The sequence below is a fragment of the Dama dama genome, chromosome 18 (assembly GCF_033118175.1).
Source record: "Dama dama isolate Ldn47 chromosome 18, ASM3311817v1, whole genome shotgun sequence".
Taxonomy (NCBI): domain Eukaryota; kingdom Metazoa; phylum Chordata; class Mammalia; order Artiodactyla; family Cervidae; genus Dama; species Dama dama.
In genome coordinates this window covers 78,060,078-78,078,962 of record NC_083698.1, presented here as the reverse complement: position 1 = coordinate 78,078,962, position 18,885 = coordinate 78,060,078, and the positions used below count along the sequence as shown (strand labels likewise).

The window sequence follows — 18,885 nt, the reverse complement described above, 5'->3', positions numbered from 1 at the left end:
AAGGTGAAGGAAACTTTGAATGAATTTAAAGTCACTTCTTTAAAACTGCATTGAAAGTGAAAAGTGAAAGTGGCTCAGTTGTGTCCAACTCTTTGTGAACCCACGGACTATACAGTCCATGGAATTCTCCAGGCCAGAATACTGGAGTGGGTAGCCTTTCCCTTCTCCAGGGGATCTTCCCAACCCAGGGATTGAACCCATATCTCCCACATTGTGGGCCGATTCTTTACCAGTTGAGCTATCAGGGAAGCCAGCTAGTCAAATGTCAATAAGAGTGAACCTCAGTAATGTTAGGGACCCCCTTCCTTCCATACCTGGCTGCATGCGCCCAAGTGGACTTGAGTAATAATTTAATCAATCCTGAAAAACAAAAAGGAAGCAGTCAGGGCAGCTTCTGGAAAAGCAGGTAAGGCTGAGAGATTGTTCATTTAATTAATTTCTTAGAAGAAGTTAAGTTGATGCGAAGGCTGTTGGGGATAAGATAGCAAGAAAAAAATGTGGCTAGAATTTGGGTTTTTATAAGATTCAAGTTACTGAAATGTTTTCTGGTTCCATAGAAGTAATAACTTTTAGGTGATACAATAGACATTTTGTAAACTTCTATTTTAATAAAATTTTATCATAAAAGAAGGAAACTTTTAGAGGTGATGGAATATGTTCTTGTGATGGTTTCGCACATGTTTGCATATGTCCAAACTCACCAAATTGTATACATTAAATATATAGTTTTTGTGTATCAGTCACAGCTCAATAAAGCTGTTAAAAATGTTTTTACTCTAGTACCCAAACTATAAGGCATTTCTCTCTAGGCTTCACTCTGCCTCCCACAAAGCAATCTTTTGAAAGACAAGGGAGATCCTGTTGCATCTTGCTCAAAATGGTTTCCACTCATACTTGGAATTAAATCCCAGATCCCCAATGGCCCAAAAGACCCCACTCGATTATGCCCATTGATCATGCCCATTGGCCATGCCCATTTCTCTGGCACCCAATTTTCTGGCCTCCCACATACCACCCACTCATTCCCTCTCTGCCACCTCAGCCTCTTGGTCTTTGAAGACTCCAAAAAGGCTCCCAGGCCAGATTCTTTTTCTCAGAGTCCCCTTATGATGTTCACATGGCCTTCCCCTTGCTCATGGTGGCCTTTGCTCAAGGGTCCCTTATTTGTGCCACCTCTCTGATCATCTTATAGGTTACACACCCACACTCTCCCCACACTTCCCTCTGTTTTTTCTCTCTCTCTCTTGTTTCTTTCTTTTTTTTAAAATTGGAGAATAGTTGCTTTGCAATGTTGTGTTAGTTTCTGCGGCACAACGAAGTGAATCAGCCATGTCTATACATACATCCCCTCCTTCTTGGACCTCCTTCCCATCCCCTCCCTGCACCCACCTATCTAGGTCATCACAGCACGCTGAGCTGAGCTTCCTGTGCTATACCACAGCTTCCTACTAGCTATCTGTTTTACACATCGTAGTGTATATATTTCAATCCCATTCTCCCAATCCAGCCCACCCCCTCCCCCTCCCCGCCCTGTGTCCACACTTCCATTCTCTACGTCTACATCTCTATTCCTGCCCTGCAAATAGGTTCATCTGTGCCACTTTTCTAGATTGTATATTTATGTGTTAATATTTGATATGTGTTTTTCTCTTTCTTAGTTCACTCTGTATGACAGTTTCTACATCCATCCACGCCTCTACAAATGACCCAATTTCCCTGCTTTTTATGGCTGAGTAATATTCCACCATGTATATAGATACAGATTCCACATCTTTATCCATTCATCTGTCAGTGGACATTCAAGTTGCTTCCATGTCCTGGCTACTCTAAATAGTGCTGCAATGACCATTGGGGTGCATGTGAATTATGATTTTTATTCATAGCACTTTTTGAATTATGGTTTCTATTCATAGCACTCATCACCACCCAGTATCATGATGGTTCCTTATTTATTAAATTTGCTATTGTCAGTCTCCCCAAGCTATTGCAATTGCAGGGTGGCCTGCACTTGACCTGTCTTGCTCAATGATGTGTTCCCAAAACCATGAAGAGTGATGGCATGGCACACAGTACTCACTCAATACATATTTGTTGAATAAATAAAGAGTGTTAAAAAGCCACTCCCCATATCAAATTTAAATGAAGAGTAAAGTATCTCTAATAATCCTTCAGTTCAGTTCAGTTCAGTCGCTTAGTCGTGTCCAACTCTTTGCGACCCCATGGACTGCAGCACGCCAGGCCTCCCTGTCCATCACCAACTCCCAGAATTTACTCAAACTCATGTCCATTGAGTCAGTGATGCCATCCAACCATCTCATCCTCTGCTGTCCCCTTCTCCTCCCACCCTCAATCTTTCCTAGCATCAGGGTCTTTTCAAATGAGTCAGTTCTTCACATCAGGTGGCCAAAGTATTGGAGTTTCAGCTTCAGCATCAATCCTTCCAATGAATATTCAGGACTGGTTTTCTTTAGGATGGACTGGCTGGATCTCCTTGCAGTCCAAGGGACTCTCAAGAGTCTTCTCCAACACCACAGTTCAAAAGCATCAATTCTTCGGCGCTCAGCTTTCTTTACAGTCCAACTCTGCAATGACAAATCAAACTATTTTCCACTGGATTTAAAAAACTCAATTTTTAAAAATCTATCACCATTGCCTCTATTTTTATATCAAAAGCTCAGGAATGTGTTTCCTAGTTGATTTCAGTGCTAATTTGAATTTACTTTTCTGCTTGTTTTCAATAAAAAAATGATTTCTTCCTGATTTTTTTCAACTGAGTACTCTACAGGTTTGAATAGAGTTTTGCTTGACATGCTAAGGAAATGACTGTCCACAGGTGGCCCCCTCAAGATACAGAAGCCAAGGGTGAGCCTTGCAGGCAGAGTGTGAAACCCGCAGAGCTGCCCAGCAGGACCTATCTGTTAGTGGGCAAGACGAAAAGAAGAGATATGAGCCCTTGTAGTCTAAGTAGCGAGAAAAGAGAACTCAGCAATAGCCCAGTTCTCGTTCATTTTATGTGGGAAACAGGAAAACTTTTCAGGCACAATGCATGTGCAGGGGGAGAAATTGTGCAGAAGCTCAGTGGAGTAGAATAAAAGAGGATTGTATAATGAGTCTGAATTCCAGCTGTGGATCATGATTGAACCTTCTTGGGATCACTGGTAGCTTAATGTTATTGGGATGGACCTACTTACATAGATTCAGGATAAGTCAGTTGGCCTTGAGTTGAAATTGTGCATTTTTAATCTATGAAACAGTCTTCTAAGCAAATTCATCGAGGGGTGGGAGTGGGAATGAAGGCTTCTAAACCCACTGAAAGAGCCAGTTGTGTATAAAAACTTCAGCACATCATTTTTCTCTGTTTTTATGAGTGTGCCTTACTGATTTGTTAAAACAGATCTGTTTTCCTCTTGACAACTCATTACCCTTTTTTGTTACTATAGGTGCTTGAGGATATGAGGGAAGCAATTCTTTAATTCATAACTCAGATCCTTCATCTGCTCCACTTGGTAGTACAGCCCTTGATTGCCAGTGACCCTGTGGATAGCTGTGTTGCTACCTTGTTTTAGCGTCTGAGTCAAAAGATAGCTGGTCATCAGTTGCAGGTTAAGGTTAGAAAAGTCCAGTTAAAATGCCCTGAGTGAAGCAACATACTTATTTCATTAGCATCTGTAATGATGTTAAAACAATGCTTCAAAGAAATGTTACATGTGTGTGTGCATGCATTGTACAAATGCTTGGTTTGCACTGACATTTTACAGAAAAGAAAGATAAAGGATGCCAAGAAAATGTTGCATTTGAGAAAGAAAGTATATAAGGCTCATAGAGGATGCTGAAACCATTCTTTTACTGCTGTCTATAGATGGTGAAATTTTTGATGGTAGCAAATGTTTCTTGAGCCGTTCATTCCCCATCGTCCCTAGCACAACACCTTGTACATGATGAACTGTCAATAAGTATTTGTTGAATTGCATTGGTTTTGCCTTAAGGAGACCCTGATTCAGAGCCATCCCCAATCATGCAAACCAAAAAGGACATAAATAAATATTAATACAAGCCAGCCTTGCTATAAAATTGCCCTCAATTTCAAAGGTTAGAGATTTAAAGAAATATTCAGTTAAGTCTCTTTTTATGGTTGGGTTGGAAACAAAATATTTTTAATAGAGGTTAATAAGATAGCTGAGGGGGTGGGGAGAATCCATAAAAAAACAAAACAAAACTCCCAGCTCATGTATTTGTGAGAGCCCAAATCCCTAGGAATGAGAAGATTTAGCTAATCTTTCCAATCACATTCTCCCTCCCTCCCCACCCCCCTCTCCTTGGAATTATGTTATCTCTGCTAGTCTTAAAAGCTCAGAAGCCTTTTGAATTGGAGCGGCATTCAAAGGACAGTCAAGGGTCACCCTTGGAATATTAAAGGAGAGTGGATTACAGGAGAGGGAGGGAAGGGGAGCAGCTGGGGTGAGGCCCAGCCTTGTACCGACCCAAGGCAGAAAAGGAGAGGCAAACTCCACAGGAGCTAGAGTGGCTGAGAAAAAGCTGTCTGAATTGCTAGGAAGGACAGGAAGTAGCAAGGCAGCAAAACCATGTTATTAGTCCAGCCAGGTTATTGCATTCTGAGAGGAGAGGAAAGGAAAACACCTATTAGTGAAATCAATTAGACAATGGCCTTTTGAACAGAGAGAGAATGGCTTCTTCAAGAGAACCTGACTACATGAATCTTGGAAAATTAAAAACCAGATACTGTTACAATTCAGGGATACAGTTCTGCAGAACTTAACAACCCCCTGACCATTCTTAAAATAATAAGATCTGAGAATTTATAAAGCAAATTTCTTCTCAAAAAGACATCAAAGTAACTTGGTTTTTAAAAATCAAATTTGTGGTCTTTCTCCCATTATTTATAGATGTTGATTCTTATTTTTGTTTTTCAAATAAAATCAATGGATATTTAGTGAGGGCTTATGAAATGCCAGACACCATCCTAAAATTTGGAGTAGGAAGATGCAATGACAGACCCTTACCCCTCAGCAATGATTACTTACTGATTTTTTTGGTAGGTGAAGGGGCAGAGGAGATGAGGTGGTAGATCATGAGTCCTTTTGAAAATGAGATGAAGGTTAAGGAACTCTTCCAAGACAAAATGCTCACATATTCATACTTTGTTAGGAGAGTCATAGACCTCGAGCAGTACATATCTCTCTTATGACTCGTGTGCACTTCGCCTGTTGTAAGTATTCTTTGTGAATTATTTATTTAATCTGCAAAGCTATCCCATGAGACATATACTGTTAATTACTCCCATTTCCTCTCAGGAAACTGAGGCTCAGAGAGGGTAGAAAGGTCCTTGCCCTAGACTCTAACACGGGCTCTCTTTCTCCAGTGCCCAAGTTCTCCTCCTAGCACTGGGGCGTAGGGATGTACAAGATCCTGGTGAGGCTGCCTACAGGAGGCCTATGTAGACCAAAGGGAAGGCATCTCTGTGCCCATTCCCTGGTGGTCCAGTGGCTAAGACTATGCGCTCCCAGGGCAGGGGACCCAAAATCCATCCCTGGTCAAAAGATCCCACATGCCATAACTAAGACCTGGTGTAGCCAAACAAATAATTAAATAGATAAATATTTTTAAAAAAATTAGACCAGACAGTCCAGGACACTTTACTGATACCTGCCAGAAAATCATCTTAGTATGTTTACAAATCTTTACAAAAATGTGAATAGCGCTTTCTATGGCCATACATTGCCTAGCTGTACTCAGCCAGAGAAAAGCTAGACCCGGTCGGAGAGGGAGGGTCTGGCATGTTAAGTAAGATTTGGGCCCAACTTAGAAGGTACTGCGAAAACTTCAGGTTTCAAACTGGATTTTTAGGAATGTTAGTCTGACAGCAGGGGGCAGAATGGATTTTTCTATTTATTTATGGAAATTTGAAACTATAAGGAACTCGATACTTTCTGAATAAAAATTTTTCTCCTCCACTGTCTGTCTCTGGCTACTCAGAATGGAAAGACAGAATTAGATGTGTCCACATATTGAATGGATTACTCATTTCATTCATTTCTTGGAATATTTGCTGCTGATAAAAATGATAGAGTCAGAACATTTGTAATAAAATATTTCTAATATGCTGTGTGTTTGATGATACTGCTCCTGAATGATCATGGGGTAACTGGGAAGGAGAGGGAATTGTGTAGGAGCAGCATCAGAGGGAGCATCTTCTAGACTAAATGAGAGGCATGGACAGAGCTATGAGGCTGAGGCCCATGGTAGGCCAGCCAGGCCCTCATCTGGGACCACCTGAGTCCAGTGTTGATGCCTTTGCTTGGCCAAGTTTATCCCCTGGACCAGAGGTAGCTTTGCTTTCAGTCAGCCTCAGTCCTAAGGAGAAAAAAAGGACTTCCTTTTCTTCTTCAAGCATTACTATTAAATTCCTCCATTCTTATCTTATGGTAAACAAAGTAATAGAATCACATAAAACCAAACCCACATTTCTGGAAGTAGAATATGGGTCAGTGTGTACATATGTTCAATGCCAGACAGATAAGATAGTCAAGTGAGACCTTTGTCATTGTTCAGTCACTCATTCGTGTCTGACTCTTTGTGAACCCATGGATTGCAGCACACCAGGCTTCCCTGTCCTTCACCATCTCCTGGAGCTTGCTCAAACTCATGCCCATTGAGTTGGTGATGCCATCCAACCATCTTATCCTCTGTCGTCCCCTTCTCCTTCTGCCTTCAATCTTTTCCAGCATCAGGTCTTTTCTAATGAGTCAGCTCTTTGCATCAGATGGCCAAAGTATTGGAGCTTCAGCTTCAGCATCAGTCCTTCTAATGGATATTCAGAATTGATTTCCTTTAGGATTGACCGGTTGGATCTCCTTACAGTCCAAGGGACTCTCAAGAGTTTTTTCCAACACCACAGTTAAAAAGCATCAATTCTTTGGCACTCACCCTTCTTTATGGTCCAAATCTCACATCCATGTAAGACTACTGGAAAAACCATAGCTTTGACTAGATGGACCTTTGCTGACAAAGCGAGGCCTTAGTTTCATATTGTGTAATTTCAGACATGATTAGACATATGTTTAAAATATTAAAAATATCAATCCAGAACAATTCTTACTCTTAACTTTCCTTCCTCCCTCCCTTCTTTCTTTCGTTCCTTCCTCCATCCATCAATCAATCACAACACATTTTTGGAGAGGCTTTTTTTGCATCAGACATGGTACTAGGGATTCTGAGACAGGTCTGTCTGCAAAGGATTCAAACATCTCAGCTGTAGAGTCTATCGCTTAAGTCTTTAGGAAAAGTAAGTGATTAACCAACCGAAAAACTGTCAAGATTTTATTGCATCTGTGATGCATTGCAAATATGTAACATGGGCAAACTTGTGAAACCCTTTCTTCAAGTACACTGAAGACTCCATACAGAATAGATGAGAGAAACCAAAATGGTGTTAAAAACTGGGAGCAGGCACTCTGGTCCTCCCCTGCCTCCTTTGAGGTCCTAGAGGTACCTCCCTAAAAACGTTAGGGTTTCTGAGATCAATGCTCAGTTTGAAAACTCTGAAACTAGAGACCAAGTCTTTCCATTCCGTGAATCATCTATATCATCCACATTTGCAAAAAGTATAAAGTGCCTCTTAAAATTTTTAAGATGCTAGAAATTAAGTTTTGTGGCATAGAGATAACATGTTTTTTCTTTGTAACTCCTGTACATTCAAATCTCTAAATGCAAGTCCTTTTTAAGCTGTGTTGTTTTGATTAAATTCTGATACCTAGTTGAAGCCATCAGATTATAAAGAATGTATGAATATAGGGTATGTGTATGCAATGTCGATACTGCTGTATAACCCCATTACTAAAAGACCAGATCGAGATGAGCCTGGATTGAACTCTTATTGATGCTTTTTCACAAAGGCAGCAGGAAATTGAATTGATGGTGCTATTAGGTTGTCAATATCAGTGTCTCCCTTTCTTCCTAGATAAGTATACATGAAGCATCACCCATACAGTCATTTTAACCTCTTGGGAGCAAAGGAACTATGGAGGTTCAAGGTGATGAGCTAGATGAACTATGTCTATCTGCATACTAGATGCTTTGCAGAAGTCCAGAACTAGCAGACAACTGATTATGATGTTGTTATTTCATCCTACATTGATGGGCTGTTTTGCTTGTTTGTGTTTAAATACACTTGTGTCTGATGCTCTGATTTTTAATTGGAGTTGTCTCTAGACAATAAGCATAGTTATGAGGATGTGGCACTCATGGTTGAATATGGAGGAAGATAGAAACTCTGATAGCAAGTGAGAGGGAAGGAGGAGATTGAACACTTAGCTGAAGTTCCACAAACTTCAACAAAAAGACAAGACCCTTAAACTCTGCCTGTATGTATGAAATAAAATATCATCCTCTGACACCACAGCAAATCAGATAATTTGCAATTTTATTTTATCCTTCCAAATGATTCTGGGCATTCATCCTAAGTAACTAGCCCCTAGATAAAATATTGGGGATTGGTGGAGGCAACAAATTGTAAGTTTCCTGGGCCATTTTTTGAAAATGAGTTCTGGACTATTTTCCACTCTGTAAATGACCTTACTTGCCCTCTAAGATACTGTGGGTCATCACCCAATGTAATGGGTTATGTTACAATGGCCTGAGATAGATTTCATGTGCATAATTAGTGGGCTCTTTTTGGTGGATGGTTGCAGTCAGTAATGATTTGATGTAGGAGAGACCTTGCTTCATCCCCAAAGCATCGTTACCTGGTTACAATGAAAACAAGTTCTGAGACCAAAGCTGCCATACATAATATATTTATTAAATATATCCCAATATTATTATTAGCTCCCAAATTTTTAATCATCCCCAAATAGTTTGTTCAACCTGTCTGCAAGCTTGATAAAGTCGTAGTTCTTTGTCATTTTAGGTGAACAGTGTACTCCTGGTATGGAAAGTTCATTAAAGCAGATATGGCAAGATTCTAGAAGCAGGATGAGTTTCCCTCATGGCCAACATTAGGCAACTAGAACCCTCTGACCCAAAGACTGGACATGCGACAGTTTGAGTATCAAACCTTAGGCCACTAGCCCCAAGAGTATAGGTGACAGGACTTGCTGGATTCTTAATATTCTCTGGTTCCCTGCAAGGATGGGAAATGTCTCCAAAATATTTTAGCCAAAACATATATCTCGAATATGACTAATTTAACCAAATGAGAACTCCATTCTAACCTCCATTCATGCTGATCAACAATTTCACTCAAAATCACTATCAGTTCAGTTAGTTGCTCAGTCATGTCCAACTCTCTGAGATCCCAAGGACTGTAGCAAGCCAGGCTTCCCTGTCCATCACCAACTCCCCAGAGCCTACTCAAACTCATGTCCATTGAGTCGGTGATGCCATCCAACCATGTCATCCCCTTATCCTCCTGCCTTCAGTCTTTCCAAGCATCAGTGTCTTTTCCAATGAGTCAGTTCTTTGTGTTAGGTGGCCAAAATACTGGAGCTTCAGCTTCAGCATCAGTCCTTCCAATAAATATTCAGGACTGATTTCCTTTAGGATGGACTGGTTGGATCTCCTTGCAGTCCGAGGGAATCTTAAGAGTCTTCTCCAACACCACAGTTCAAAAGCATCATTTCTTTGGTGCTCAGCTTTCTTTATAGTCCAACACTCACATCCATACATGACTACTGGAAAAACCATAGCTTTGACTAGACAGACATTTGTTGGTAAAGTAATGTCTCTGCTTTTTGATATGCTGTCTAGGTTGGCGATAGCTTTTCTTCCAAAGAGCAAGTGTCTTTTAATTTCATGGCTGCAATCACCATCTGCAGTGATTTTGGAGCCCCAAAACATAAAGTCTGTCACTGTTTCCACTGTCTCCCCATCTATTTGCCATGAATTGATGGGACCAGATGCCATGATCTTAGTTTTTTGAATGTTGAATTTTAAGCCAGCTTTTTCACCATCCTCTTTCACCTTCATCAAGAGGCTCTTTAGTTCCTCTTTGCTTTCTGATATAAGTATGATATCATCTGCATGTCTGAGGTTACTGATATTTTTCCCAGCAATTTTGATTCAAGCTTGTGCTTCATCCAGCCTGGCATTTCACATGATGTACTCTGATTATAAGTGAAATAAGCACGGTGACAATATACAGCCTTGATGTACTCCTTTCCCAATTTGGAACCAGTCCATTGTTCCATGTCTGGTTCTAACTGTTGCTTCTTGACCTGCATACAGATTTCCGAGGAGGCAGGTAAGGTAGTCTGGTATTCCAATCTCTTGAAGAATTTTCCACAGTTTGTTGTGATCCACACAGTCAAAGGCTTTAGTGTAATCAATGAAGCAGAAGTAGATATTTTTCTGGAATTCTTTTGCTTTTTCTGTGATCCAATGGATGTTGGCAATTTGATCTCTGGTTCCTCTGCCCTTTATCAATCCACCTTGAACATCTGGAAGTTCTCAGTTCACGTACTGTTGAAGCCTAGGTTGGAGAATTTTGAGCATTATTTTGCTAGTGTGTGAGAAGAGTGCAATTGTGTGGTAGTTTGAACATTCTTTGGCATTGCCTTTCTTTGGGATTGGAATGAAAACTGACATTTTCCAGTCCTGTGACCACTGCTGAGTTTTCCAAACTTGCTGGCATATTGAGTACAGCACTTTAACAGCATTGTCATTTAGGATTTGAAATGGCTTAGCTGGAATTCCATTACCGCCACTAGCTTTGTACTAATTAACAAAAGGTAGGTTGAAGGAGTGGTGGACAGTGAATTGAGATAGCTGTGGGATTGTGGTGGCCAAGCCTGGAGTGGGGACTTTCTGATTAAATACCAGCTCTGGATCATGAATATCAATTAAGGCAACTGACCAAACTCAGAGTTGACCTCAGGGGTCTGAAAACCTTTTCTGTTACAGGGGCAGAGAATAAGTCTGGCCTTTGAAGGCCATAAGGCAGAATCTAGGCTGCCCCTAAGGAAGGGGCATGACCTTGGAAGAAGCTCCATTTCGGCAAGGTGGCTCCTGGGAAGGACATCCTTGGCCAGCATCTCTGGCAGCTGGGAAATGAGTGCCTTGGTCCTGAAACAAGGATCTGTGTAGCATATCGCAGCATCCACTACAGTTAACCCTCCTGGTCTAATTGAAGATATGGAGAGAAAAGTAACCCACAGTTCACTGGATGCCTTAACGAGGGAAGAGGTGTGGCGAAAAAGGGTCTTTCTGTGTAACACTTTCTACCTTTCAAAACATATTCCTATGCCACTATCTGTAGATGACCTTGCTCAGGTCTCATATTTTTTCCTTGAGATATATAAAGCCATGTTGGCCTAGAATCCAAGAAGGAAGAGACAGTGATTCATGCCAGTCATGTAGACGCTAAATCAGGGGACATCCATGAAGTGTCCTGAAGTTTCCTGAGTACTTTACTCCCAAAGTCCAGCATCCTTTTTATGTTTTGAATACCGTGCTTAATTTTCATAAAACATTCATCTTCTTTATTATGGGGTAGGATTAACTAAAAGTGGAGAGACAGGAAAGAAATAACAGTTTGGGAGTATCAGGTTGAAGAAGGCAACCTAGCTTGGGATTGATGTGTGGCTGTGAAAATCTACTGTGGGGTGATTTTACTGAGGGTGTATACATGTTTGAGCTTTATAATCAAATTTACTGTAATGCAAATTTTGTCTGTTGAGTATTTGCTAAAAATGTGGGATTTCCTGTTTTTCTCAAAAACAGTTTTTGTTTGCAGTCTAGGAAGTGACATTTAAAATAACATAATCAGTGGTGGGCAAATTTATGGTATTTTTATTGTCTTGTGGTCTTCATCAACTTTCAGAATTTTCAACTATATGTATGTTAGATATAGGTACATAGATATGGATATATAGATACTATATAAAGGAAAAACATAAAAATGAACTATGGTCTTATATTCACAAGTCAAATAGAATGTCTTCTTAAAATGTATTGCTAGAAGGAAGAAGTATTGAATGGTAAAATATTAAATTAGAAACTTTGTAACTTTGGGGGGAAAACATTCTTTAGGGCATTAAATTTCATACTGAGGACTAACTTCATTAACCTTTTTAATACTTGGTAATTGGTTAAAGAAAGAGAAAAACAAAATTCTTTTTATGACTAAGGTAACAAAATCCACACTTGAAGTTTCCTTCTCCCCAAACCCACTAAGGTCTGCTTTCTTCCTCTTCATGCATTTGTGATTTTGATTTTTACTTCTTCACAGTAGGGGAAATTAAATACAAAATATGATGCTGTCTTTGCATCTTAAATTGGCTGTAGGTAATTTGTTTCTACTGTTTCCTAAATTGAAACATGGCATTTTAAGGGGTGGGGGAAGAGAAATCCAATATAGTTCTTTTTCTTTATAATGGATGTAATTTTTCTATTGAGTTCTAGAAATAGATCTGTTGAGTATAATTTTGCCCTACTCAGGCACTTTGTGACCAAATGAATTGTTTCCTTGGATTTTTGAAGCCTGCCTGCCTATCTAATTTACATTTTCCTCAAAGCTGTTCTGATTGCCTGCCTCATAGTTGGTTTGTGTGTACATAAAAATATGCTGGACTGAGTTCAAGCTCAGTTTAGAGGGGCGAGGGTATTTCCAACGCGTGGCTGCCACTGGACACGGATGCTTTGCTGAGTTAATAATCTCACTATCTTTAGTTTTCTCTGACTATAAAATGAGAATGATTATGCTTACAAAAACTCTGTTGGTTAAGTTACTGAAGCCTTAGCTGAATTATATCTTTGTTTATTTGGTATTGTTTTTAACAGCCTGGAAAAAGTCCAAGTTGAATCTTCCCTTTTCACAGTGCCCTATATCTGCTCTTCACATAAAGGTTTTATGACAGAAATACATGGGGACATCCTTTTTTAAAAATTGAAGGGTATCAGAAATTAGCATATGAAGAGAGTATTTACAGTTAGTATATACTAAGCTGTGTATAATTGTATGTGAATCAACTGTAAGGAATATTAATTGGGTGAAAGAGTATGAGAAGCACTGGAACAATTATGTACTTGCTGAAGCCTTCTAGCTTATTATTATAGAATGGTTAAAAATTAGAACTATAATTTACATTAGCTGTAATCAAAGCAGGCACATTCTAAAATGTTTCAAGAAGCACTAGGTACGTTAAGATAATATAATGAAGATTATAAGGAAAAGGTCTTCCATGGTCAGAGAATTTGGGGAAATGCTAGCTTAGTCAGAGTTGAATTGGTTTCTTTCCTACTAGAATTTTCTGGTGTATTTTCCACGTGTGTATGATTGCAAAACTCCTTTATTGTAGAGTCTTTTTTAGGACAAGTGTTTTGTGGAATGCACTTTGGAAAATACTGTTTTATTTCGACACCTTCATTTTCCAGATGAGAAAACCGAGGGCGAAATATTTAAGTGATTGCTGAGTTTATGTAGAGTGTGACACTGTCTGATGTCCCCGCATACCACACTCTGTCACCCCACGGATTGTACTCAGGCAGCATCAGAGAGAGAGGTGTTTTGTTTCTAGGGACTGAAGCAAATAAGACATATACACAGCATGCTGTGGAAATCAGTTATCCAGGATTTAAAGCCTTTCCTGGTCCATAATTGATGTTCTGGAAAACACCGTGGATTACCTAGCCCATGAGCCTCGGTTTTTTTCACCCAGTAGAGGGTGCTGTATAAAAAATGCTGATTTTTGGAAATAAATTTCCTAGGGTTCAAAATACAGGTTTGCCTTATTAGCTGTGTGGCTTTGAGATAAGTCACCTAACTTCTCTGCGTCTCAGCCCTTCATCCCTGAAATGAAGTAAATACCTTGCATACTTTGAGTGACATTAAATATAGCTAAGTTGCCTATTTGGTAAAGGCAGTCAATACATGTGATCTATTTTTATTTCTTTAACAATACCCAAAGGAGATTTAAATAATTATTTGTGGTTCTGTTGTTGACTGCAATCCTTTCATTGTAGGACATGGTGAAAATTTTTGTTGACATTTTGTTAATGGAAACTGAATCTCTCATTTCTTCTTTTTTTTACTGTCTGGCTTTTGGGTCTCTTATGACCCTTTTGAGTGCCCTATATTGGCATATGCATGTCCTGTTCTTGCTCATACTTGAGAGGTATTAGCTCCATCTTGGACCAGTCCCTTTCTTTAATTAGGACCGATGAACGAACTGCAGAGAAATCCCAACTTCTACAACTCTAATTGTGACAGTTTCAAATTTTCAAGTAAGAAGTCTTCACCCACTGCTTTTTGGCTTGCAGTAGTTCTTTCTCTTCCTATCTGCTGCTTCAGAGATCCTTGTACATGTGGAAGTTGTACACGTACCCAGGTTGGTCATGTTGGAAATCCTGTCCTTTCTTTGGCAGAAAGTATTTTATACACTGCTGTCTCTTTGGGCAGGGAAAAAACAACTTCCAAGTCAAGTGCTACTTGAAAGAGGTAACCAAACCCCCGCCCCCCTGCCCCCCCCCCATCCCGTATAAGACTGTACTCTGTGGTTACCGCTTGTGACACATTTTCAAATGGACCCCCCAGTGGCTGCAGCTGTGATTAAAAGCTGCCTGCTCTCTACCTCGCTGGGGGTTTGCTGTTTAACCATGTCAAGCACATATATACGTGGGCTACAGCTGCATCATGGAAAAGGTAAAGGATTTTGTAACATGAAAAATCAAATGAGTAAATGAATGACAAACTCCTGAATTTTGGAAGCTCAAGTCACTGAGACACTAGTTGGAAACCTAGCCATGGATGAGGTACATAAAAGTAATTTAAAGAAGAGGAGCTAATGGTCAGGAATATACACCATCTGCCAGGACATGTTTTGCACACATCAGCTAGACTGAAACATCTTAAAGATTTAAGTGCACTTGAACTTAGCAGCTGCATTTCAGCTCCTCTATGGCATTCAGGATTCAGTTTGACCATTCACAAATAAAGCAGGAATAGAATATTCTTTTCTGAAGTCTGCCCAGATACTCACTGATACATAAATAACCATGTTTGGCTTATCACGAGGGTAGTGAATGTCATTCTCAACCCAAGTTTTCTTTTAACACCATCTTCAAAAATGCTCAAATGAGCAGTGTGGCCACAGAGACTGAATGTCTCAAATGAGTCACATCCCCTTCTTTGGATCAGAGAGACTGAGGATTCAATGTTTCATAAAGTAAAATGAATGTCCTAGAATTTAAACCTGGACACTCTCCTTCATGTGGAGCTACGAGGTAAGGCAACGTTCCCTTTCCTGCCTTACCCTTCCCTACTCACTGAATCAGAAGAATCCAAACACGTGTTCTTTCTTAGCTACACAGGAAAGAAATTGGGGGAAATTTGGAGAAAATTGTGTCTCCTTTCCCCTCTGCCTGTCCCATTCTACGCCCCCCGTTGCCCCCCATTTTCAAGTGCTCCAAACCTCTGCCTCCAAACACAGCAAATGAAATGCTAATCTATCACCAGCAAATTTAGGCTGACAATACTGTGCATCGACCGCATTGATGACATTGATTACATTTCAAATATTTACAATACAGTGAGACAAGCTTAATTTATTCTCTAAAGAGTTCAAGGTAGGTCTCACCGTTTTCGAGGGGGAAGACAATGGAGGAATGTTTGTGGTCGCTATCTGCAATAATCTGATGCTGACAGAGAGTAGTATTTTATTTAGTAATTAACAGTGTAAAGGGGAGAGAAGCTGTCATGTTGGTTCTTAAGCTGGGGAATGTGATGAAAGATGATATCTGCGATCTCATCCTTTCCACTTGTTTAGGATTGTCAGGATGAGAAATGTCAGCATTATGAAAGCTCGGCTCTGCTCTTGATATGATAAAACCCTTCAAAAGCCAGTCTTCCTCGCTTCCCTTGTCCCCCTCCTTTCTCCCTCTCTCTGCACTTGCTTTTTTATTTATCCTGTTTTGTTAGATGGCAGAAATATAATTCTTTTCTTTCTTCCTATTATAAGCCACCATTTTTGTTTTATTATATGTTTCACAACCCCTAATGCCCCACTGAAAATTACCTTGTTAAATGACAGTGTTTCAAAGCCATGAATCCTTTCCACCATTCCCTCAGAGGTTTGAAACAGTCAACAGACTGTAAAGAATAAATAATAAAAAAGTATTGATTATTTTGATGACTGTGAGATTCAATTAAGTATTAATTTTGCCCTCCAGTGGACCTATCAAGGTATTCAAAAGGGAGGATTCAGCTCAGCTAAATGCGTGCTGAGTGCTTCTGCCTTAAATAGGGAGAAAATGTGTTTACCTACAGTATTTGAAGAAGAAGTGCATTGATGCACAGAGTCCAATATTTAAGTGCTGTGCAAATTAAGCCCTGGTGACAGTGACATTGTTTTCTGTGGTATGAGTATTGACTAAAGAAGTGCATTTGATGACAGCTTAAACTATTTGTATTGATTAACATTTTCATAGATTATCATGTGTCATATCAAATTCACTTTTCAGGCATGAATACATTAAAAAAAAAATAACCACAGGCAAACCGCAACCAATGTAATGATGGGACAGGGAGCGTGTGGCCCCACCTGCTCTGGCACTGGTCACCTGTTTCCTGCTCAGGAACCATTTAGGCATGAACTTGGCAATAAATAGCTCCCAGATAACGCAAAAGGGGCACTTCTGGCTTTTCTGCCTCCGATATCGGTGCCACCACAGTATCATGCGTCTTAGTTAGCAAGTGGAATAAAAGGCTTCCCTTGGAAAATATTGCTGAACCTAAAATGCCCTCCTAATGAGCTGAAGATAAAGCAGTTTTAAAATAGTGGGGGGTCAAGTTTGCCTTTTCGGAGGTGATTTTTGTTTTCTCTTTCTTTAATGCTCTGGGCATAGGGTGTTCTAGGTATCCGAATTGTTGAACAGAGTTTGTAAGTATTTTTTTTCCAATTCCTTTCAAAAACTGTAAACCAATTTTCATCTCTTTTGTTGTTTGCTTTCAAATGTTCATTTGATTTGGGGGTCAGCTGCAGTCCCAAATCTGGGACCAGCCAAGTCAACTTCTAAAGGTACTGCTAGAATTTACATAAGAAATCTCTTTCATTCCATTGAAAGCCTTTGGAAGACTCTTTTCTCCCTGTCTCTTTTTTTCTGCTCTCGGGATAGGGTTTAATTGCTTCTTCCCCAGGGAGAGGGCTTCCTAAAATAGCCCATGGGTCCTCCCTAGGGTGCTCCTTCCTTTGAGTCTGTTGCCGAAGTACAAACCCCGCACTTTTCCCCCCACCCTCTTCCTGCATTCAAGACAGCACAAGGTGTAAAAACATTCGCACAAAAGCACATCCCACAATTAAAGCTGTGTTGGTTAGGTTGCTTTCAAAGAAGTTTTTCCTTTCCTTTTTTTTTTCCCCCTCTCGGAAGCCTCCTGCATCTCTCTCATGCTAGTTGAGCTTTAATAGGGTGGGGAGGAATGGAGAACTCGGATCTGTAATAGCTCTTCACTTGACTGCAGCCAGCAATAACAGCGGGAGCAGTCAGAGATAAGAGAGAGGGGAGAGAGGGAGTGTGTGTGTGTGCAAGAGAGAGAGAAGAGGAGAGGGAGGCAAGGACTCGCACACACTCAAGCGGCCACTTTTTTCCTCCCCTGCACTCTTTTCCCCCATCCTAGGATCCAATGATAGCTGGACAAGTCAGTAAGCCCTTGCTGTCAGTGCGGAGTGAAATGAATGCGGAGTTGAGAGGTGAGGACAAGGCTGCTACTTCAGACAGCGAGCTGAATGAGCCCCTGCTTGCGCCCGTGGAATCAAATGACAGCGAGGACACTCCCAGCAAGCTCTTCGGTAAGTCTGTCTAGGTATTTCATTTCACTCCTACCATGGTGTCCGGAAAAGCCATCCACACCCCCACCCCTCCTCTTTTTTTTTTTTTTCCCTCCCCCTGTTGTTCATTCAATTTTCTTCTAAGTACCAAAGAGGAGCTTGGCATCTTGGAGGGGGCTGAGCCACCCCAGCTGATGCCAGGCTGGCTGGCAGGGTGTCCTCCAAACTTTTTCCGACCAGCAACTTCCTCCTGACCCTCTGGACTGGTCAGATGTTGCTAGCGTCCCCAGGCTAGAAATCACTGGGGAAAAAAAAAAGAAGATGAAAATCATCATCAGGAAATCAGTTCCATTGTGAGAATTGGTTAACGTTTATTGAATAAATATCGACTCGGTTTCGGGTTGCTTCGCCGCCTTTTGTTAAGGGGAAGGAGAGTAAAGAGTTATTATCTGTAGTCAAAAGACCAAAGAGGGGAACTGAAAAAATATCAATACTGGTCATTCTCTGCAGGTAAAAGGTGGCTCCTGGTATGGCTCAAAGACATAACATTTTGTAATCACAATTAGAATGAACGTCTCTTCTTTTTCAAGCGTGATGAGGAAAGAAAATAGGTCCATGGCATCCCTCCTCTCAGCCATTCCCGTTTAACAGATGTTTACAGCCTCGTCCTAAATGTGGAGGCAGCCCAGATCCTTTCTAGAAATCTTTGTTTCATAAACAAAACAAGAACAAGCAGAGTGCCACTCCAGCAAAGACATCTGTCATTCAAACAGATGACACTCTGTAAGCCAACTCAAGCAACTGTGATCTCTAATCAGAAAGGGGACCAGGCTGTGTTGAGGTGTGTGACTGAGTGATGGATGGTGATAGATGTCTCTGCTGGAGAAGCACTTCATGGGATAGAGTGACATTAGGTTTTCAGAACACTTGCTCCTGAAACACTTGCTTTTAATTATTTCCAAGTGTTTATATACTTATGACACTGAATATATATTATATATGCACATATATAACACATACTAACCTGTTCATACTTATATATACTAACCTGAGATATGTATATATATATATAGATAGATAGATCAGGCAGAGAACAAGTTAAAAAACA

At 40.4% G+C, this 18,885-nt stretch overlaps 1 protein-coding gene across 1 annotated transcript in view; it reads left to right on the top strand.

Moving 5' to 3' along the window:
* The window catches only part of POU6F2 (POU class 6 homeobox 2), a 492,326-nt gene that overhangs the window by 88,600 nt on the left and 384,841 nt on the right, over window positions 1–18,885 (top strand). Inside the window, exon 2 of the mRNA XM_061166383.1 lies at window positions 17,627–17,798. Coding sequence (XP_061022366.1) covers window positions 17,627–17,798 — 172 coding nt within the window. The remainder of the gene's footprint in view (window positions 1–17,626; window positions 17,799–18,885) is intronic.